A 23,541-nucleotide genomic window follows, 5' to 3' on the forward strand; every position below is an offset into this window, starting at 1 on the left:
AAAATAGTGTAATGAATGCTTACTCCACTCATTGTACATGCTTGTCGTGTTTGCTATGACTCAGCACAGTTTTTAATCCCTGTATTAGCTATATTTCTGGTAATTTCCAGGAGGATCACCAAAGAGCCACAAGCACAACTGTAACAAAACCCCAATAACATACATCATGATGAAGATTTTACAACAATCTTGGTGTGCTTATTATAAATTGGTAGCTGATATTACAGCCACTGATATAGGCAATAATCTTTAAACCAGCACATTAGTAAATGCATGTAAGTACATAGGCATATGTAATGATACTGTCTTATATTGGTTTTGGTTCCTTTAAATGAAATGTGTATATACATGCAGTTGGTAATGTTATGCAATATGCTATCCTTTCTTCACCATTGTATAATTGTTGACCTTTCTTACAATAAATGCAATGTCATTTTTCCTTCCAATCCTGTTTTACAGATTAATACAGACATCTGTTTGCATTACCAGACATCTATTTGCATTTTAATGCATTCAAGCATCATCTCTATTATTACTTTAACCACCCCGTAAATCTTTAGTTGGATAGTTAAGAGCCGCAAAACTGCTGTCCACGTGGACTGGTGCTGACATTTCTCGTCCGGCTGCAAGAGCCTCTTCACCCAAACCTAGAGAAATGGCAACAAATGGAACAAAAGTTTCTGATGGGCAAATCTCCACAGAACTCAGTGATGCCTCAATCACAAATGACAAGCCTAAAACATTGGTAGTGAAGGTGCAGAAGAAAAAAGGAGACATTCCAGACAGAGACACCTGGAAGGGAAGATTTGATTTTCTTATGTCCTGTGTGGGTTATGCAATTGGCTTAGGGAATGTGTGGCGGTTTCCATACCTTTGCGGAAAAAATGGAGGAGGTACATAGTTCAGTTTATTTTAAATTGTTTTGAATGTTTTAGATTAGAGTGCAGAACTTTCTATTGAAATGCAAGTTTATGTTTAGCTTATATTATCAGCTACTGATGCAGCACACAGAAATTTACGATAACAGTTTGTAGCTCGTAGCATAGGCATAAAAAAACACATGGGATTGATGCATGTCAAGCTGTTGTTGATGGACCACTGATGGCTGTGTTGATCATCACAGGAGGTCAGAAAGGGATGGCAATTCACTTTTGATTGTTAGGACATGGTCTGGTATTTTAAAATTCTATCACAACACAGAGTTAATTCACATGTTACAAAACTTGAGAAGCTCATGTGGGGTCCTCTGTTTGCCACTTGTTTTGCCTTGTGCTGAGGAAGATAACCAGCTGTAATCACCATTGCTTCATGCACCTTTTGTCCTTGTCCTGGGCAGCAGCCACAGCACCTAGCTTTTGGAAAGCAGCTGTGCTTTCCTTACTCTGGGGACATTTAGTTTCCATCATTACAGGAACGCAGCTACTTCCTGTGTAATCAAAGCATAGCTGATTTCAAAAGCCTGGATCTAATTGTGCCAGCAGAACTGACAGCTCCGCCTCCTAAGATAAGGAAAGGCAAGCTCTCCTTCCAGTGGTATTAATTCCTTGAGGAAATGATCTTGTTCCCATCCACAACAATCAGAAACAACCCAAGGGCAACTCAAATCCTTTTTTTTCCCTTTAACGTGGGAATCAGATCTCAAGGCATGACAGTAAATCAAAGCACATTGATGTTATCCATATGCTCTCAGAGCAATAATGTCAAAGGAGACCTGTGGCAGTTAGGTAATTTATGGAGCTAAGTGCTTTAACCCATTTTCAAACATAAAAAGTTGAACTCCAGCAATCCTGTAGCGGTGGATTATTCCATAAGTAGAAGGAAATAAACAAAAACACAAATATTTTAAAAAATGTTTTCCCTTCTGCTATATGTATTCAACAGTGGGCACTGTACAGAAAACAGAAGCAACATTTGCTTTGTTTTTATAAATAGCAGATGAGGTAGTAAACCCTTCCTGACTGGAGCACTTAGACTGTAAGTGGGGGCTCCCATGTCTTTATACATGTCCCATGTCCTTATACATAGGAAACTAGGGTGTAAGGGATAAAACCAAGCTATAAACTTCCCTGCACTAAGTTTTCTGTGTTAACATAATGTATTTGTGTGATGAAGCACTCAGACATATGAGCCTGTATGTGAACCAGTTGAACAAGCAAAGTTGAAGAACCAATTGAAAGCAAAGTTGTGGAACAAATGCTGTAGCATAGTTGTTAAGTGAGTGGACTGCAAATCAGCACTCTTCTGGTTCAACTACCACTACTACTATGAACTCTGCAGGTGGCCTTGGTAAGCCATTCTTCTCAGCTCCAGATCCCCAGCTGTATTGTGGGGATAATAATCATACTGACTTTGTTGAGTGGGCACTAATCTGTCTAGAAAAGCAGTTTATAAGATCACTGTTACTTTTATTACTAACTTTCCCTTCTCATATGTTGTTTATTAGAAATAGGAAAAGAGTTAACTGTGAGCACAAAATACAAAAATTTAAGACAATAGTATCCCAGGATGCTAGGCATGGGAAATAGTCTTTGAGGAAGCATCTGAAGGAAAAATGGATGATAAGGAGAAAAGAGGAAACAGTCATAAATCAAATATTAGAATTAATAAAGATGGGAATAGACCAGGAATGAATATTTAAAAAAAGATGGGAATAGACAAATGGGACAAATATCTATATTTTAATATTCCAAAATTTCTTTCTTGTTTTCTTCTACAAGAGAAAGCTGCTCAGAACGATTTATTTATTCCATCTATTACTAAAAGAAAGGATTCATGTTGAACTACTGCTCAATGATACACTTAGTAAAATGTTTCTTTCATTTTAATTGCTTGTTTTCTATATCCTCTACAGGGGCTTTCCTGATTCCATATTTCCTTACTTTAATTTTTGCTGGAGTTCCCCTGTTCCTTTTGGAATGCTCACTAGGTCAATACACATCAATAGGTGGTCTTGGAGTTTGGAAGCTTGCTCCAATGTTCAAAGGTACAGTATTGAATTAAGTAGATTGCTATGATTTCTGTAGCAAACTTGCAGATTCAGGTCATGCTCTGTATTTTAATTAAATCTAAATATAAATTTCAAAAATATTTCTCCCATCTTCCCCTCCTTGTACTGAACTTCCAAAGCCTATTCACCTCACTACCTCCAAGTTCTTCTTGGCTCACTGGTTCCTACTCTGCCCATGAGTAGGAATAAAGATAGGTATGAACAGCAATACGAACAAAAAAAAGCCACGAACAGCCCAATCTGCTGTTCGCAAACAAGCTGTTCATGAGGCCCCATTCTAATCAAACAGGTGGTCGTTGCAAGCCTCATTTGTTGCTATTCATTGCTGTTTGTCAAGCCAGACAGTCTGGCACCTCCAATCAATTCCCTTGGCAACTTAGGCAGGGATTATCTGAACTCTGTCTGAACTACTGCTGTTGCCCTGGAAACCACAATCAAACCCCAATTTAGCTTGATAGGCAGGTCTTCCTTTCAAGTGTAGTGCTCCAAATTTGTTACAAGGAGGAAGCAAAGACCAGGGGGGAGGAGGGCTCCCAGCTCTGGCTTAGTTTGTAGACAGTGGAGAGGGAGAGACAGCTGCTGTTGGCATTTTGATAGAGAGTGCATTGGAGCTTGAATTTTCTTTGTGTGTGGTGGGCTAGGGATCTACCCCTTCAAGTTCCAGGGCTGCTGCCAGGCTCTGGGCCAAGCTATTATTTATTATTGGTACCTTTCCTGGTGCCTGCTCAGGTCAGGTTTGTGGAAGTGGTGCAGTAGGGATCTTGACCAAACTTGGATGATGGCTGGAGGAGAGCCTGCTGGCCCCTACAAACAGCCAATCACGAACATGTTCATGAACAGGGCCATGTCTGTGGTTGTTCATGAGTCCCTGTTCGTGGATGGCAATGAACAACGAACATCATGTTCAAAAAAATAAATAAATAAATAAAGCAAAATAAGATTTGTTTTTCTCAGCTATGAACTTCTTCAGGAATTTCATATAGAATCCATACAACTCTCAACGGCTTTAGTTCAGGATTTAAAACTGAAGCACTAATGCCACAGTGTTTCAGAGAAACCTACTACTAGTAAAGTCCAGGCAATTGTGCACCTGTATGAATAAGTAGTTGCCTTTGTCAGTTTTAAGGTGCAAAGTTCACCTTCTGTTCCTTTCAGCAAATAACAGGATGCAAAATAGTGAAGTCACATAGTTTTCTCTCCTTCCTTTCTGGATGTGGCTTCTTGGGCATAGGCATGGCATGACTTCCTCAAGCAAGGAGAGAATTGATCATATCCTTGAGGCAACTGAGATTCAGACAAAGTAAACCCTTCAGTGAACTTTTGTATGGTTTCATAATCATTATGGCTTGGATCCTATGGTTTCCATCTGCGAGGTGACAAGCCTTAGGAAGCAACCTTTTTGCATTGCTTTGCAGGTGGGAATTATAGGATCCAACACATTTAATTACATAGTACTTATTCAAAGAAATTTGAAATATTATCTTATTCAACTCCACAACCAGCCAAGTAATCCCAATTATTCCCACCTTCAAGTAAAAAACACGGACTTGCCAAAACTGCCTATTCCTTCATGGCTGAGCTGGAATTTGAGATCAAATTTGTCCCCTTTCTATCTATTCTCTCTATATTTCCATATACATCTCTTAGTCTCTGAAGGAGACTGAGGGGCAATATTTGCTGGATAATAAGGGCAGCTCCATCACCTGACCATCACCTTAGTGCCACCAGGATACTGGTCTCCCTGCCATGCCCCATTTTCAAGCCTCCCCAGCCTGAGGAAGGCTGCCTGGCTCTCCATCCAGCTGGGGCACTGTCAGGCTGGTTTTCAGGACTGGTCTTGAAAGAAGAAAATCCCAATCTTAAAATGGCAGCACAAACCATGGCAGATACATGGATGCCATCACATTAAGTTGAACATAATATTTTAGGTCAGTTAGGGGTTAACAGCTATTTTTTAAAAATCCATTCTTTTTTCTTTTGGCAACAATCTGTCTTTTCAGTGTAAACGTTGATTTTTTTTTAGGACATGTTTTTTCTTTCCCCTTCTTACTTCCCTCCTTGAGATAAATATGTTGTCTGACTCTTCTGAACACAAACAAAAACAATGAAAAGAAGATATAATTTTATATGCCATTGTTCAAAATCTTTGTGTATCCTGATCTGTGACTAATGTGAACTGAATTAGGAATGGCCAGGTTAGGTAGGCTTCAGTTTATAAATATATATGTTTGGTGGCGAGTGCCCTCAAGTCATAGCTGACTTATGGCGACCCCTGGCAGGGTTTTCATGGCAAGGGACTAACAAAGGTGGCTTGCCATTGCCTGCCTCACAACTCTGGTCTTCATTGGAGATCTTCCATCCAATTACTAACCAAGGCTGAACCTGCTTCGCTTCTGAGATCTGATGAGATCAGGCTCACTGGGGCTATCCAGGTCAAGGCAAGTATAAATGTACAAAACCCCAATTTACTTTTAGCTTGCTTGAAGTAAATATTTCCAAATATTGTCATTTTATGATGTTACAGTCTTAAGCTTTCCTCATAAAAATTTTAAAAACTATAAAACTACCAGTTTTCTCCCCATTCTTCAGGTGTGGGATTAGCTGCTGCTGTCCTTTCCTTCTGGCTAAATATTTACTACATTGTGATTATTTCCTGGGCCATATATTACTTATACAACTCTTTTACTACAGTAAGTAATTTTTCTTCTTGTATTCATGATAGCTGAATATGATTAATTAAACTGATATAAGAATGTCATGGTAATCTGTTGTTTAGGCATTAACTTATTAGGGCAGGTACAGTTTTTATTTTTTCTGCCTGATTTCTGTAATTGCCAGCCTTTTGTATTGTTTACAATGGATCTAGGCTGAATCCAATTGAATATTAGGTATTATTTCATTAGTGTAGGAGTTTTTTTGTCCATCAAAGATTTGTTGGCAAAACTCTTGCAATAACGTAATATTTTACCATAACAAAATCTTGGTGTTGATCTTTACACATAAATAGAAATTGTGGTGGTAACAAAAGTCCATATTCTTATACTGTAATGTGTTTGAGGCAGTGAAGCCTTTTCCTGAACAGTACTTGTGTCAGTCCAGTGGAGGAGAGAGATTACAGATCCATAGATGGGAGCAGAGAGAGACAAAGGCTGGATTAAATAGCTCTATCCTATGCATATTTACTTGGAAGAAAGCTCCATTGAGTTCAGCTCTCCATCTCCTGTTCTGGACAGCACGTAAATTGTTTCCCAGACTTCTGGTATCTGAAATCTAAATTACATGGCTCAGTGACAAATATCTCAAACATGGATCTGCCAGTCATATCTAAAGCAGAGATGAGTGATGGAAAGCACTATATGGGTATATAGGTACTATATGGATACACACACACAGAGTGAGAGAGATTTATACCACCAGTGCTACCTACTGCCCAAAATAGAGTCCCCAAGGCGATGAACATCATGAGTTCCAGCACCTCCTTTTTAAGGAAAAAAGCACAATTTATAACTTGAACCACACTGCAGTCCTTACATCTTAAAAAGGGTCCTTGTTAATTGTGTAAGAGTGACAATGACCTACTGCATAGAAACTTCTCCCCTCCCCCAATTTGTTATGTCCTGTCTTATACTGAATTTTCTGCAGCACGTAGATAAGTGTGATCACAGGCAGCCACTGCAGACACAAAGCAAATTATCTGCCTGCAACACAGGCTGAGAGGAAGGCAGCAAGGCAGAATCAAAGCATGGAAGCATTCAGAGATGCAGCAGCCATCCTCTTCTCTGGATGTGTACTTTGGACATTTTCCTGCAATATCATCAGTTTTCCAATGGTACAGATAATGTGCCTTGGCACGGACTGGGACCAGCATACCTGAGGGAACGCCTCTCCTCATATGTACCTTGGAGAGCTCTTAGATCTGCAAGTAAACACCTACTGGTGGTCCCTGGCCCCAGGGAGGCTCAGCTGGCCTCGACCAGGGCCAGGGCATTTTCTGTCCTGGCCCCAACCTGGTGGAAGTCTCTGTTGGAAGACACTCTGGCCCGCCAAGATCTTGTATCTTTTCGTCAGGCCTGTAAGACAGAGATGTTCCATCAGGCATATGGTTGAGACCAACACTGGATCCATCTAATTAGCCTCCCTGCTTGTCTCCTGCCAGTGGGGGGGAGCATATGGTTCATCTGCCTCCCCATGCTTGAGGAGTTAGAGGTTCACCAACCCACACCTCCACCCTTTTCTTCCCTTGTGTATGGTGGGCAGGGAAAGGGGGAAGGGTGCACTACCTGGAACGTTGAAATCCATGTTGGTACAGAGTTGTATTTTACTGGTTTTATTTGTTGTAATTTATCTATGATTGTAACCCACCCTGAGCCTGCTTGCGGGGAGGGAGGGCTAGAAATCCAATCAATCAGTCAGTCAGTCAGTCAGTCAGTCAGTCAGTCAGTCAGTCAGTCAATCAATCACACAGTTTGGGAATTTCTGAGCTAGACTTTTAAAAAGTTTGAATGAAATGTAATAGGAACTCTTTAATTCCACAACAAAATTCCTCATATCTGTCTTGTGTAATGCACTAATGCTGTTATTGAGGACACTTCCATGAGTAGTGAGTTGATTCTAGTAGACCACTCAGTGTCCTAGATTCTCAGACTGCAGCTCTTCCTGCTTTCCCCCACCCTTGTGGTTCCTTCCAGTCCTGGGAAAGTGCACTGCAGTTAATGAATATATTAAGTAAGGTGGTTAGCACAACGCCACTACAAGAAAGCAATATCCCAATCTCTTCTCTGGCACTGCATTCCAAATAAGCTCCCAGGGTCTGGACCCTTGTCAACCGGATAAGAATAACATGAAGACCTGAAGTGAAAGGTATTATTGGCAAAAAACAAAACAAAACCCTCTTCTGTTGATGAATGTGCTTTAGCCTAGAAAAAAACAACCTTTGGATGCCTCCTTTTGTATAAACTCACAGTTCTCCAAAGTAGAGATGGGCATGAACCGAAATACGAACCAAAGTTCATGATGAACCAGGCCAGTTTCCTAGGCAACAGAGGATGGACTTCCTACAGACCTTCTGCTGACCCAGAAGTGACCTTCTGCTGATCCAGAAGTGATAATTTGCTGACCTGGATGTGACATTTTCACGGATCAAACGAACCGGTTCGCAAAAAGTTCTTGAAAGTTCGTGGTTCGTGGTTCAAGAAATGCGGTGGTTAAGTTTTTTCCGGTTAGGTTTTTTTTCAGTTCATTTTTTCCCCGGTTCGTGCTCATCTGTGCTCCAAAGAGTAAAGGCCTTTTGGTTCAATGACAAGGCACATCTGACTAGGTATTGTATACTTTTATCCAAGCCAGCTCAAAAGGACAAAACTTTTCAGGCAGAAAGGAGGGCGCTATCTTTCTTCAGACATCTAAGAGAGTTTACGAAATCCAACTGTGGTGCCCCTTGTCACACATCTGTTGGTATCTGCTTGGAGGCAAGGGGGCCTGTTTATGAGCCCATTGGTGCTCAGAAACAGGACAGGTATAAAGTCTCAAATGGGAAAAGAAAACAATAAAGAGCAATAACTGAGAAGATTAAGGAAGCAGATGATACTAGTCAATGAGGAATATATACACGCTATTTATGCACAGTTCTTTAGGGGTGTGCTATTCAGCATTCATAAACTGGTCAATTAGATGGATTGATGCCGATCTGGCAAAATCTGGCTATGCCAGTTCCAAGTAGAGGATCCCAGATCAGATCTAGGAAGCTGGATACTAATTGGCTGGATTAAACCAACAGTTTTTTTTCTTTCCAGACACAGTGCGGGGAGAAGGCAAGCCCATCTTTCCAGTCCATGCCATCACAGCTTCCCATGCTACTGGCTGGTTTCTCTTCCAGCCTCTCTGCCCGCTGCCTCCTGTCCCTTGCTGGTCTCATGCCACTCTCTTGCCTTGGCAGCACTTCAAGCCACTTTTCACTGCATCTATCTTGTTCACTGCTGCTCTGCTGCTGCCGCTACCTGCTTTTCTCTGCAAGGCGAGGGCTGTGGATTCCATCCTACCACCCCTGGCTGAGCTCCAAAAGAATCCGTCAAGCTTTTGCCAGCCACCTTTTAAACTCTGTGGCTTGTCTGGCGAGTCTCCCCTCCCCCCCCCCCCCGGTTTCAGTTTAGGATTCTCTGGTGTGACATTAGTTCCCATGCTGTAGTTTGGTTCTGTTGGGCTTTGATGTTCAGCTTCCATTGGAAGTGGGACTTGCATTGGGAGTCTTTTGGCCAGAGGTTGCCTTTTCTCTTTGCTTGGAAACAAAGAAGAGTGATTGGGTGTATTTTGTTCAGGGGCCCATAGAATTGGACCCCAGGGTCCAGTCTTCTTGGAACTTGGGGTGATCTTTAATGGACAAGAAGAAGTAGTTTTTCTGCAAATGTGGTGGAATTTGCTTGAAAAATGCCCCTCTAGCCCTCCCCCGGACAGTTTCCCCCATAGGGTATAAAGGCTGAATAAATTTGGGGTTCTCTAGTCCTACCAAACCAGATTAGACAATCTGACCCTGATTTCAGGAATCCCAAATTTTTATGGCATCCTGGCCAATTTTGGGAATTGGATAGTGTGGCAGTTTGACCTTTGTTATTATCTTTATTAGCCATGATAGATAGCTATAGAACCATTATATATGGTGGGCATATGCCAGCTGCTGGAAATAAATAAGATGCAAATGTGAAGGGCATTTGATCTCTCTTCGTGAATGTTGACTTAATGTCAAGTGTGCTTGTCAGATTTTATGTTTATAATTTTTGGTCAAAACCTGTGAGAATGAGTCATTAATATTCCCATTTTTACAGATGTGGAACTGAGGCTTGCCTAAGGCCACCTGGTGACTCCGTGGCTGAGCTGAAATTCGAATCCACTTCCCTAGGGCCATTGCTGGGCACAAATGATAATACAAAGAATTATTATTCCTATGCACAGAATAAATACAGTCTAAGTTGTTTTAGTTCAAAGACTTCTTAAATTTGGCTTAAAGACTTCTGAAGTACTTAAGATATAAGTATCCTGGAAAGGAATATGATTGAAATAGAGAAAATGGATTAGAATCGCATGGTCCAGCACAATAGTGTGCTCTCTCTCTCTCTCTCTCTCTCTCTCTCTCTCTCTCTCTCTCTCTCTCTCTCTCTCTCTCTCTCTCTCTCTCTCTCTATATATATATATATATATATATATATATATATAAGAATGGTGCCTATTGGATGTTTAGGATTAAACAGGACAATGTGCTGTTCATCTGACTTTAGAAGCCCCACCAATATCAATTTGGATTTCTATGATTTTAGTAGATATTAGTACAAATGCAGGCTCTTTTGGGGGGAGGAGTTAACTAGAAGAGGACAGCTTCCCATGAACCACGTGGAGAACCCATGTGATCATGCACTGAAAAAATAAAATTGCATTAGTTTTCAGAAAAGTTAGAAAAGTATGCTTACCATAGGCAAAGTTGACTTTTAAAACATTGATACTTTCATTTTTTTTCTCCCACAACTCTTACCCCCATCCCCCAATTAGAATCTTCCCTGGAGACACTGTGGAAACACGTGGAACACGGAGAGGTGCTTCTCTAATTACTCTATAGCAAATACCACCAACATGACAAGTGCTGTTATGGAATTTTGGGAGTAAGCTTATAATATTTTTCTTATTCCTGTAAATATAGGTTGTTAAAATTTTACAGTATGTACAAATCCAGCTAAATTGTTTATATCTTTCCACTTTGATTTCAGACGCAACATGCACCAAATGACTGATGGATTAGAAAAACCAGGTCAAATCCGTTGGCCATTAGCAGTGACACTAGCAATTGCTTGGATTTTAGTGTATTTCTGCATCTGGAAGGGGGTAGGCTGGACTGGAAAGGTAAGATTATTTTTTAACAAATCTAGATATGGCAGTCTTCCCTTTTGAAAACAATGCAGCATTCCAGGAATCAATTTATTGTGCAGCATACCTTCCATATGCTTCCAATTCTAAATGTGTGTATTCTTACCTTTCGAATGCCTTTGTAAATAATATACTATATCTGAATTATCCGTTACTAGATTTTTAAAAATGACTTGCTGTGTGAGATTATGTCAATGTACAAGTGGAGTGATTATATCAATGTGGCTGTCATATGTTAAAAAGAGCAAAATCTAAAAACACAATCCATGGAATACATTTGTACAACCAAACAGATACAACATAGTGTGCAAGTTTTCCAGTTCATCAGAACTATGTATTTATTCACTTTGTTTATAGGCTGCCTTTCTTGCAGAGATTCAAGAATATAAAATAGTGCAATCAAACACCATAAACCATTCGATGAACAATGCAATAGGACTAAGATTTCAGAATTAGAAAACATTGCAAACAACAAACTGTCTATGGCAAGATATGGCAAGAGAAACAATACAGAAAGTAGAATTACAGAGGGAGAAGACAATGCAGTAAAAGCTAAATATTACCCCCCCCCCCAAAGTTTAAAAAATAAAAGGGCTAGGTGAAGAGAAGTAAGTATCTCAGGCCATGATCTTAAGAACTCAACCCAATTACATATAACAGTGTGTTTTATGAGCAATGCTGGAGATAAATTTAATAGGTAATGCATAAGGTAAATACTCAGTTGAAGCCCAATTGGTAATTTCACCTCATGTTGTGGTTGAATTCCCACATATACATCTTTTAATAATCCTATTATTCTCTGATTTACACATTTGTCTAAAAAAATAGCAGAAAAACAAAGTATATAAACAGGCTTGAAAGTGTATATGGCTCTTTCATACACCAGCAAATTCTGATTTCCTGTACTTATTATGTCAGAAGGAAGAGCAGAATACTGTGTTACATCACCCTCAGATTTAAGATTTTTGTATGGCATTACAAGAAACTGGATTTACTTATTATGATGCTCCTTAAACCCCAGTGTTAATGTTAAAATCATGTACAGAGAACTCAGTAAGATCATTTTTCCAACAATGCCTCTTATTCTTCGTATTAGGTGGTATACTTCTCTGCCACATATCCATATGTCATGTTGCTTATCTTGTTCTTCCGTGGAGTGACATTACCTGGAGCTAAAGAAGGCATTTTATTTTATGTAACCCCTAATTTTTCAAAGCTCTCAGACTCTGAGGTAAGCATTCAGGTTTTATAACTTAAATATCCATACTATTATGTTTATGCCCATTATTTCATATCTAGTACCTATATTTAAGATTATTTAAAATTATAACAAATAATCGTTTGGTTTTTATAATTAGGTATGGTTGGATGCCGCCACACAAATCTTTTTCTCCTATGGTTTGGGTCTTGGTTCATTGATTGCTCTAGGAAGCTACAACCCTTTCAACAACAATGTTTACAGGTGAAGTGATTATCATTCACTACTACTTATCTACCATGCTAGATGCTACAGATATGCTATAGGAAGTCTCATCTAAATTACAGTGAGCAAAGAGGAATCTAATTCCAAAGATCCTCTCAGCCACACAGAGCAACAGAGTTTGCATCTGTATTTTTAGACGTCCCTTCTAAATTAGGAATCTTATAAATAAGATGCGGTTGGGACATAAATCAGAATTCCCAACACACTCCATGCAAGTTCCTGGAATTAACAGACCATAAAAAGGATAATTTTGCATGCTCCAGAACAACAAAAGTTACAAGATAGGATTTGTTCATCCAACTATCTGAAAGAAAACTGAATTCAATAATTTCCCCTGCAGCATCTTTAGCTACAAACGTTATTAATGTAACAGATAATAGGCTGGTTGTTCTTACAAATCAAGAACAAATAATGCAAGATTAAGTGTGCTGACAACTTTGTATCCAGAACCACAATCCAGTGTCTTAAGTTTAAATATTTTATTTTCCCGATGTCATTAGTTTTCTCTCTCTGGCTGTCTTTTTCAGGGATTCCATTATAGTGTGCTGCATAAATTCATGCACAAGCATGTTTGCTGGTTTTGTTATCTTCTCTATTGTTGGATTTATGGCTCATGTCACTAAGCGTGACATTCAAGAAGTTGCAGCATCAGGTTTGCTTTCTCTTTAAGTTGCATGAATTATTTGCAAAGCCAATAAATGAGAGCCTGTGTGGGGTCATGGTTAACAACTAGGGTCAGGGAAACCTGGGTTCATATCCCTGTTCAACCATAAAGTCATTGGGTCACCATGGACTAGTTAATAACTCTCCCGGAGTCATTGTGACAATAAAAGAGAAGAGGAAGCAAGCACACTACACTGAGCTTCTGAAGGGAGGGTGAGATAAAAATGTAAACATTAAAACTAAAGCAACTAGGGATCTCATTCCCTCGGGGGCGGGAAAGGGGTCTCCAGGTGCACTCCCTGGATTGGCGCAATAACATCACTGATGTCATTGCACTACCCCAAGAATGCTCTCATGCTTCACAGCAGGCCGATTTGGGCCCCAAATGAGGCACTCCGTAGCTTTGTGCAATGATGTCACTTCCTGGAAGTGATGTCATTGTGCTGGTGCAGGACCACATGGAAAGTGTGTGCATGAGGAACATGCTGGGAGTAGGCAGAAGGTAAGCGTTTGGACCTCTCCCTCCCACCGAGAGGGGAAGGGGACCTGGCAACTCTAAAGGAACTCATGGTGCAATCCTAAAAACACTTTTCTTGGGGTAAGCACCATTAAATAAAATGGAACTTCTGCTGAGGATTGTTCTCATACTCTGTATAAATACTGCAAATCCCAACCTGTCTCTCACTATAAGTGGAAGTCCCCAAATTTTTAACTGTTCCCAAAAATTTTCACACCAGCCTCAGATGCCTTTAGGAAGTGATTGACTTGTCAAAAAAAACAGAATATTATTATTATTATTTATTTATTCAATTTATATACCGCCCATCCCAGGGGCTCTGGGCGGTGAACAGTTAAAATTGATAAAAACAAAAACTAAAATCAATATACAAATAATAAAACAAATTAACAAAGTGCAGTGGTGGGGAGAACCTTCCCCACCCCAAAGGTGGGAGGCCGACATGGCACCGCCCCCTTCAATCACCAAACGCCTGGCGGAACAGCTCTGTCTTACAGGCCCGGCGGAATGATAATATGTCCCGCTGATTGAAATATTATTTTTTATGCCCATTATTCCTTACATCATTCTCATATTTTCTACAGCATTGCCTCATACAATGTCCTTTCTTTAAAGCTTCACAGGAAAATATCACTCCTTTTCCCTGCTTTCATGAGATCAACTTTCATAAGATCAGCACCCATTAACTCAGTTTTCAATCTGACATTGCTACTGAGTGCACGCTTAACAACCAGCAACCCAAACACCTCACACTATGGAAAAGCACAGCTTTTTATAGGCCCAGAATGAAGAGCCATGAATCAATGTGGCCATACAGAGATGGGCAACTGCCACACAGTTACTGTATGGAAATTCAACTGAGTGACAGCACAGGACCAGAGGAAGTAGAGACAATTTCTAATGAGAATTTCATGGATTTAGGACCAAACTAAATGATAAGCCCAGCATGTGTCAGGTCACAGGTGCATGACCAGACTTGCAGTCAGACAGACAGTACATCAGGAAAATTCTTCTTAAAAGGTGCTATTTTTTCCCAGTACTGCAAGGAGGGAGAAAGAGTTTCTGGCTTCCCCCCCCCCCCACCAGGCTTTTGACAGCAGGAGGACTTTTCTCCCCTTTGCTCTGGCTTTGTGGAAAAGACTCCTGTGTATTTTTCGCTGGCAAAAGTGGGGTGGGAGGGAAACTGGAAGCTCCCCCTCCCTTGCAGCATTCTCTTGCAGAGCCGAGCAAATGACTGCTTTTTAAGGTGAGTTTTCCTGATGGAGTTTTGACTGTGAGTCCAGTCCTGAACCCCAACCCAACATGTGCTTGTCCCATGGAACCTAACTGACCACAGCATTGGAAATACAAAAGCCCACTTCCCATAATTAATTGGATTGGGGAGTTTATGACCTTCGAAACATTTGAACGTATCGTATATAGATGGCAATTGTGTATGAACTTATTTTTAGATATTTGGAGAACTTTTATAGAAGTCTATGCATAGATTTGCCACATTATTTTTTTGGGGGGGGTCCCCCCTTCTTTTTGCTTTGCGCAAATAATTTTTTTAAAAAAAATTAAAAACTTAGAAGAAATATTTAAAAGACTTTTTTTTTGTTTTGCTTGGCATTTCCTCCCTCATTAACACTTACTAGCCCTCCTCCCTATTTGTGTGCCTGTGTGTTTTATGTGTTTGTTATGTTTTAAGAGTTTAAAATACTTTTATATATTTGTATCTAAAATGCTGTTTTAATGTTTTAAATGTTTGCTGCCTTGAGGACCCTTGGATGGAAAAGATGGCATACGGATATTTTTAATTAATTAATTAAAACCCTTTTCTAAAGGTAGCCTGCCTGGCATTGGCTAGGTCTCTTGCTTTCTTGGTTATTGCTTCCACTTTATAGAAAGGGCTCCCCAAGGAAGTGATGGATGCACCCTTCTTTTTTTAGGAGGCACTGTAGGACTATTTTATTCACTTGAGCTTTTAATAGAGTGTAAGTTGCAGTCATTTTATTAGGTTGGGAGTAGATTGGAGTTTTAGTGTTACATGCCCATTGTTAATTATGTATTGTATTGTATGTGAGCTGCCTTGAACCTCGGGAAAAGGCAGGCTATAAGTTATTTACTAAATAAGTATAGTTAAGATAAATCATAGCTTTGCATTATGTCTGAATGGAACCAATGTCTTTCAGTGTTAATGTTTACTAACAATGAAATAAAAGTTAGAGCCCACAAGAAATCAGACTGGAATAAAGCATTTGGAAATTCTCCCTCATGCCACAATAGCATGACACTGCTCAACTTTGGAGCTGCATAAATAGTTTCCAGTTCAACTAGGAGAAGTTCAATGCAATGTGAGCAGAAAACTGCCCACCCAACCCTGAACTAGAACAGACTAACACATGTGTCAGATGTGCAACCTACACAGGTGTGAAACCTGCACAGGTGTGTCTCTAGAGCACTTGGGGCTCACCAATGTGTGTGTTGACCCTCAAGGAAGAAATGTGTTTTAAACCCCCAAACTCTGTTGGACAGTTTATTTGGGATTTAGAATTTGGAATTTATAGGAATGTGGCTTCAGCATTTGAGATTAGGATCCTTCAGATTTGGACGTTGGAATTTAGAAAATCCAGATACGTGTGCTTTGCTTCACCACCGTTTCTTGTCTGTGATTTTTTCCAGGTTTTCACAAGTAAAATCTTATCACAGTATTTATTGGCTGCCCCATCCTGTTGATTGTATTGACTCGTTCTGTGTAATCCACCTTGAGTCCTAGTGAGGAAGGTGTAGCTAGATAGCATAAATAAATTTCTGAATATCTCAAACTCAATTGAAGGCAATAGGAATAGCTATTTTCCACTTTCAACCACCCCTCCTCTCATTTTACAAGGTTTCCTTCAGCCCTCTGAGCTTTTCCCAGTTCCTATACCAACCTCATATAGCTGAGAAAATGTGGCAAGTGCACATAGCAACAGTCAATATTTCCAGGCAGCAGCACCAGACATTAGGACATGATTGCAATCTGGACATGAACCCGGAATGGTGCAAATTCCACCAGGGCAGCATTGGCCATGGCACAGTGAAGCAGACCCCACTCTGCTGGGGAGTGGAAATATATCCTGGACAGCACTGACAGGCAGCAGGCAGACAGGCAAGGATGTCTGGGTGGGAACTACCCCAACAACACTGGTTGAATGAGTGGGCACAGTTCTGGAGTACTAGTTGAAAGAAAGGAAAGGAATGGACAACAGGCAGAAGCAGCAAACTGAAGAATGGCATAATCTGTATTGTGGACTAGAGATGGGCACGAACAGCAATACAAACAAACAAAAAAGCCACCAACAGCCCAATCTGCTGTGTGCAAACAAGCTGTTCGTGAGGTCCCATTCTAAACAAACAGGTGGTTGTTGCAAGCCTCGCTCATTGCTGTTCATCAAGCCAGACAGTCTCGCACCTGCAATCAATTCCCTTGGCAACTTAGGGCCAAGCTACATATGATGAATGACACTTGAACGGCAAGTGGATTGAGTGGAGGGCAAGTGAACAGGGGGAAATACACTTGCTGTTCAAGTGTCATTTGTCATGTGTAGCTTGGCCCTAAGGCAGGGATTTTCTGAACTCTGTCTGAACGCCTGCTGTTGCCCTGGAAACCCCAATCTAAGCTCAATTTAGCTTGATATGCAGGTCTTCTTTTCAAGTGTGGAGCTCCAAATTTGTTACAAGGGAGCAAAGAGCAGGGAGGAGGGGGACTCCCAGCTCTGGCTTAGTTTGCAGACAGTGGAGAGGGAGACAGCTGCTGTTGACATTTTGATAGAGTGCATTGGAGCTTGAATTTTCTTTGTGTGTGGTGGGCTAGGGATCTACCCCTTCAAGTTCCAGGGCTGCTGCCAGGTTCTGGCCCAAGCTATTATTTATTATCGGTACCTTTCCTGTTGCCTGCTCAGATAGAGTTTCTGGGAGTGGTGTGGTAGGGATCTACCCCTTCAAGTTTCAGGACTGCTGTCAGGCTCTGGGGCCAAGCTATTATTTATTATTCGTACCTTTCCTGGTGCCTGATCAGGTCAGGTTTCTGGGAGTGGTGCAGTAGGGATCTTGACTTGGATGATGGCTGGAGGAGAGCCTGCTGGACCCTACAAACAGCCAACCACGAACATGTTCGTGAACAGGGCCATGTTCATGGTTGTTCATGAGTCCCTGTTCGTGGATGGTAATGAACAACGAACATCATGTTCGTGTTTTTTTCCCCTGTTCATGCCCATCTCTATTGTGGACTGGACCAGGCCATTCTCTCTTACTTGACAAACTCTTCAGGGAATTCCAGCAATGTTTCTGCTGACATCTCCTTGCACCCACTTCCTTTACCATGCCCACGTTCCATACTGCTGGCATTCTCTCCTCCCAAAACAACAGTATCTGACTCTGCTGCAACAGAACATAATCCAGCCTCTCAAACAAAAATCACACATCCAAAATCTAAAATCAAATGTCTCTCTCTCTCTCTCTCTCTCTCTCTCTCTCACACACACACACACACACACACACACACACACAGACATGTATGTATGTATGCATGCATGTATTTATGTACGTCTAATTTATTATTCTACAATCTAGTCTTACTTTATTCCTAGTATGCACTATGGGGTAAAAAGGGAATCAAATGCAGAGAGGGACACAGAGAAGCTTGTAGAAAAAATGGTGAGGGGATTGCAGAAGAATTATATAAAGAGTTATGCCCATCTATCAGTTGGAAGGGACTGAAAATTTCTGCACTTGTTTTAGAATTTTGTAAGTTCAATAGACATCACTCACAGGCTTTGCTCTCACACCATTCCCACCACCTCCCTTAGCAAGATCAGTTGGGAGGCACTGAAGTCTCTGCCCCCACCATGGTCAGGCTGTGGACACTGTCAGGCTGTCTGGGGAATGTTTCAGTTTCCTTTCTCAAGAAGCAGTTTGAGGAATAATAGGTTTCATGCAAGCAGCCTTGCCTGCTTTCCATAGGAATCAATAAACATTAGAAATTATTCCAAACATCTGGAACTTTAAAGTTCAGATTCAAAATTATTTGTAACAATTCCAAATATAGCATTATTCAGTGATTCCAAGTATTTCTGAATCCAAATTGCACTTCTGTGCTGCTTATCAAAAGTTTCATAGTTCACATTTTAATCTGAGTGGTCTATATGGATAAGGCTCTGATTTGATCAGTTTAATTGCATTTTGCAATTAATTATAATATATTTTGAACACTTTCTAAAGTTCATTTCACACCTTCTATTACTATAATATCTGCAGCAGATGATACTGATATTTTCTCTATTATGTTGATTTTGAATTATAGTGTCAATGTTTTTCCTGAACATTTCTGATTAGCAACTTCTTTAGTATGGTAGTTAAGAGCATCAGGACTCTAATCTAGAGAACTGGGTTTGAGTCCTCACTCCTCCACTTGAAGCCAACTGGGTAACCTTGGGTCAGTCACAGCTTCTAGGAGCTCTCTCAGCCCCACCCACCTCACAAGGTGATTATTATTATGGGAATAATAATGACATATTTTGTAAACTGGGTTTGATTCCCCACTCCTCCACTTGAAGCCAGCTGGGTGACCTTGGGTCAGTCACAGTTCTCCAGAGCTCTCTCAGTCCCACCCTCCTCACAGGGTGATTGTTGTGGGGATAATAATAACACACTTTGTAAACCGCTCTGAGTGGGCATTAAGTTGTCCTGAAGGGTGGTATATAAATGTGTTGTTGTTGTTACACTGCAATAAGAGATGCAAATTGTAATAGAAGACATCAGTAAATTTGCAATACAATAATAAGTAATTCTATCTTTGATTAGTTATAAAAGTAACAACCAATGATTTTTTTTTCTCTTGCCAGGTCCTGGTCTGGCATTTTTAGCCTATCCAGAAGCAGTGACTCAGCTACCCGTCTCTCCATTGTGGGCAGTACTGTTCTTTTCCATGCTGCTTATGCTTGGAATAGACAGCCAGGTAACACAGATACAATTGTTGTTGTTTAAAAAAATTATAGAAGACAAAAATATGGTTCGTTAGAAGTTGTTCAGGTGTATTGTCGAAGGCTTTCACGGCCGGAGAACGATGGTTGTTGTGGGTTTTCCGGGCTGTATTGCCGTGGTCTTGGCATTGTAGTTCCTGACGTTTCGCCAGCAGCTGTGGCTGGCATCTTCAGAGGTGTAGCACCAAAACACAGAGATCTCTCAGTGTCACAGTGTGGAAAAGGTGTTGGCAGGTCATTTATATCTACTCAGGAGGGGTGGGGTTGAGCTGAGTCATCCTGTAAGAGTTTCCCAGGGTGTGGAATGCTAATGGCGGGAGGCTTCACTGTATCCTGAGGAGGTTCTTTTGCATATGGATTGGTGCTTGATGTGCTAATCTTCTCCGCAGGGCTATTGTCGGGTGTAGAGTGTTTTGTTAGCCTGGTGTTTTTCAGAACTGGAAACCATGCTTTGTTCATTCTTAAGGTTTCTTCTTTCCTGTAGAAGTTTTCCTTATGCTTGTGAATTTCAATGGCTTCCCTGTGCAGTCTGACAAAGAGAGCAATCAAACCCAGGATGAATCAAACAACCAAGGAAAAACAGTCTCCTACAGGAAAAGTGTATTTGCCATATATCAAAGGAATTACTGATCAGATGGGAAAGCTTATGAAAAAGCATAACCTTCAAGCAGTATTCAGACCCACCCGAAAAATACAACAGATGCTACGATCAGCAAAAGACAGTAGAGACCCCCTCACCTCTGCAGGAGTATACCGTATACCCTGCAGCTGTGGACAAGTGTACATCGGGACCACAAAGCGTAGCATCCAGACAAGAATAAAAGAACATGAAAGACAATGCAGACTTGGACAACCTGAAAAATCAGCAGTGGCTGAACATAGCCTAACACAAACAGGGCACAGTATCTTATTCCAGGACACCAAAATACTGGACAACACTTCCAACTACTTTGTCAGACTGCACAGGGAAGCCATTGAAATTCACAAGCATAAGGAAAACTTCAACAGGAAAGAAGAAACCTTAAGAATGAACAGAGCATGGTTTCCAGTTCTGAAAAACACCAGGCTAACAAAACACTCTACACCCGACAATAGCCCTGCGGAGAAGATTAGCACATCAAGCACCAATCCATATGCAAAAGAACCTCCTCAGGATACAGTGAAGCCTCCCGCCATTAGCATTCCACACCCTGGGAAACTCTTACAGGATGACTCAGCTCAACCCCACCCCTCCTGAGTAGATATAAATGACCTGCCAACACCTTTTCCACACTGTGACACTGAGAGATCTCTGTGTTTTGGTGCTACACCTCTGAAGATGCCAGCCACAGCTGCTGGTGAAACGTCAGGAACTACAATGCCAAGACCACGGCAATACAGCCCGGAAAACCCACAACAACCATTGTTCAGATGTGTTTTTGCACATTCTTGGGTAGCTGAACAGTACTTGTCCCTCTAAGAACTTGGACGCCAACTACTCTAGATAGCATGCTAGAGTCTTGTTCATTATCAGAATTAACCATAAAAGCATCACAGACCTGTTATTACTCTTTCTCAGGTGGCTAAATATCACATATTCTTCTAGGAAGTTGGTGCTGATTGCTAAGGTTTGCATAACTAATAAGTTTTTTTTCCTGTCAGTTCTGATCCCATACTGCTTCAATTTATCTCCTGATTTCCACACACTTTTTTTGCCTTTAGTTTTCTCTTTGGGTTTTTTTTATTTTCCTCTGGTTTTTTTCCTGTTCTTTTGAGACTACTTTTACCCATTCTTTTTCTGGAAGCCAATTTTTCATTAATTTCATTTCAAATGTCTTTACAGCAATTCTTTCCAAATAAGGCAATATATGAAATTGCAGCTGTCTACTGAACATACAATTCTGTTGCATAGAATCAAAATCAAAGAGCACAAGGAAGCTGTTATAATAACATATAGCATAAATGTGTATATAATAGCATTTCAGGACCATGGGAAGTTTCATATGGGGTTCTTAAACTTTAGTATTTTCTGCTTATAATCTTCAGTATTTATATTAGACCTTTGAATTCAATTATTTGGAACATACGACTGATGGCACCAGCTATATATTGCCCTATTAAAACTTTCAGATGCAGCTGTCTCTATGCTGGGAACAACCTAGATATTGTGGTAAAGTGACTGATATTGAATAAGCTGAAACTGGATCTAAACAAGATGAAGGTGTTAGTGAAGCAGATGTTACTGAGGAACTACTGATTGTGCAGGGTTTATTGATTCTGTCTAAACAAGTGAAGAGCTCTGTCTAGGGGTGTGCAGGGCCAGGGTGATTCAGATTTCCCGATTTGGAATACCTGAATCGGAAAAAGATTTGGAATAAAGGGAATTATTCGGAAAGATTCGGGTTTGCTTCTTAAAGATTCATCCATTGTTTTCAATGGGGAACATGCTCACGGCTTTCCGGGAGCCTGAGGGGAGCCATTTTCTTTACAAAGGAAACCAACTTGGTGAGGACCTTCTCCTAACTCTCCTCTAATGAACACCCAAGTTTCAGAATGATTGGACTTTGCGGGGGGCATGTTATGGCCCACCAAAGAAGGTGCCCCCATCCTCCTCCACTCTCCATTATTCCCTACGAGGAAAAACAAAGGGGCTTTCTAGGTGGCTTGCTTGCAAAATGCACCCAATGTTCAGAGAACCTGCGCCTACCTGTCCTACCATGCCCTCCCCAAGTTTCAGGGAGATAGCACTTTGGGAGGGCATGTTATGCCCCCCCAAAGTGGTTCTCCCACCACACCATTTTATTTCTACTGTGGGGAAGACTCCCACACACCAGAAACACATGGATTGTGGCTGCCAATGGTCACAGCCACAGCATGGCTACACTACACACACCCCAAGCAGCCACTCAGAACCAAACTCCCCCTTCCACAAAAACCCAACCACCCCTGCAGTAACTGCCCAGCCACTCTCCATTGGTTTCTGTTGTGGGAATATCCAGATTCCCACAGCAGGAACCTATGGAATGTGACATCCATGGCCACAGGCATAATCCCCCTTTCAAACTACCACCCCAGAAGCCCCACAGAGCCAAAGACATGCACCCCTAAGTTCCCCACCACCTCCAGAGCAGGCTGGCCAGCCACTCCCCATTGTTCCCTATGATGGGAACTTTTAAACTGTCTTTCCCAGGGCAATTATGCACAGGCCAGGGGTGCCACAGTGGAGGGCACACTCCTGAGTGCAAGCTCATCCCTGGGAAAGCACACCTGAACCACAAACACACACCCTCAAGTTCCCCACCACTCCCAGAGCGGGCTGGCCAGCCACTCCCCATTGTTCCCTATGATTGCAACCAATCTTAACACCAAGGAATAACACAGAAACACATAATGAATCAAGTTAAAAAAATATTTTTTAGCTTTCAGTTACAGTATTAAAGGCACATGACACTAGTGTCACATCAGAACAGTTTCCTAGACAGTAGTACCACAACTATCCTCACATCAGAGAATCACCAACACACACACAATCACTTGCAAAAGGATTTTATTTCTTTGCTTTAAGTTACACAGCATGGAAGGCACATCACAACATATCACAACACTCTCCTAGGGCAGTAACACCACAATTATCCTCACATCAGAGAATCACCAACACACACAGAAGAATTGTCGAAGGCTTTCACGGCCGGAGAACGATGGTTGTTGGGGGCCTTCCGGGCTGTATTGCCGTGGTCTTGGCACTGCAGTTCCTGACGTTTCGCCAGCAGCTGTGGCTGGCATCTTCAGAGGTGTAGCACCAAAAGACAGAGATCTTTTCCACACTGTGACACTGAGAGATCTCTGTCTTTTGGTGCTACACCTCTGAAGATGCCAGCCACAGCTGCTGGCGAAACGTCAGGAACTGCAGTGCCAAGACCACGGCAATACAGCCCGGAAGGCCCCCAACAACCAACACACAGAAGAACTTGCAAAAACACTT

At 41.3% G+C, this 23,541-nt stretch overlaps 1 protein-coding gene across 1 annotated transcript in view; it reads left to right on the forward strand.

The window, feature by feature from the left end:
* The first annotated feature begins 484 nt into the window (after positions 1–484).
* SLC6A1 (solute carrier family 6 member 1) overlaps positions 485–23,541 on the forward strand; it is a 62,964-nt gene continuing 39,907 nt past the window's right edge. Inside the window, exons 1-9 of the mRNA XM_054976057.1 lie at positions 485–893; positions 2,852–2,983; positions 5,597–5,697; positions 10,541–10,650; positions 10,756–10,888; positions 12,009–12,143; positions 12,271–12,374; positions 12,923–13,047; positions 19,443–19,555. Coding sequence (XP_054832032.1) covers positions 656–893; positions 2,852–2,983; positions 5,597–5,697; positions 10,541–10,650; positions 10,756–10,888; positions 12,009–12,143; positions 12,271–12,374; positions 12,923–13,047; positions 19,443–19,555 — 1,191 coding nt within the window. The 5' untranslated portion in view covers positions 485–655. The remainder of the gene's footprint in view (positions 894–2,851; positions 2,984–5,596; positions 5,698–10,540; positions 10,651–10,755; positions 10,889–12,008; positions 12,144–12,270; positions 12,375–12,922; positions 13,048–19,442; positions 19,556–23,541) is intronic.

This window comes from Eublepharis macularius, chromosome 4 (assembly GCF_028583425.1).
Source record: "Eublepharis macularius isolate TG4126 chromosome 4, MPM_Emac_v1.0, whole genome shotgun sequence".
Taxonomy (NCBI): Eukaryota; Metazoa; Chordata; class Lepidosauria; order Squamata; family Eublepharidae; genus Eublepharis; species Eublepharis macularius.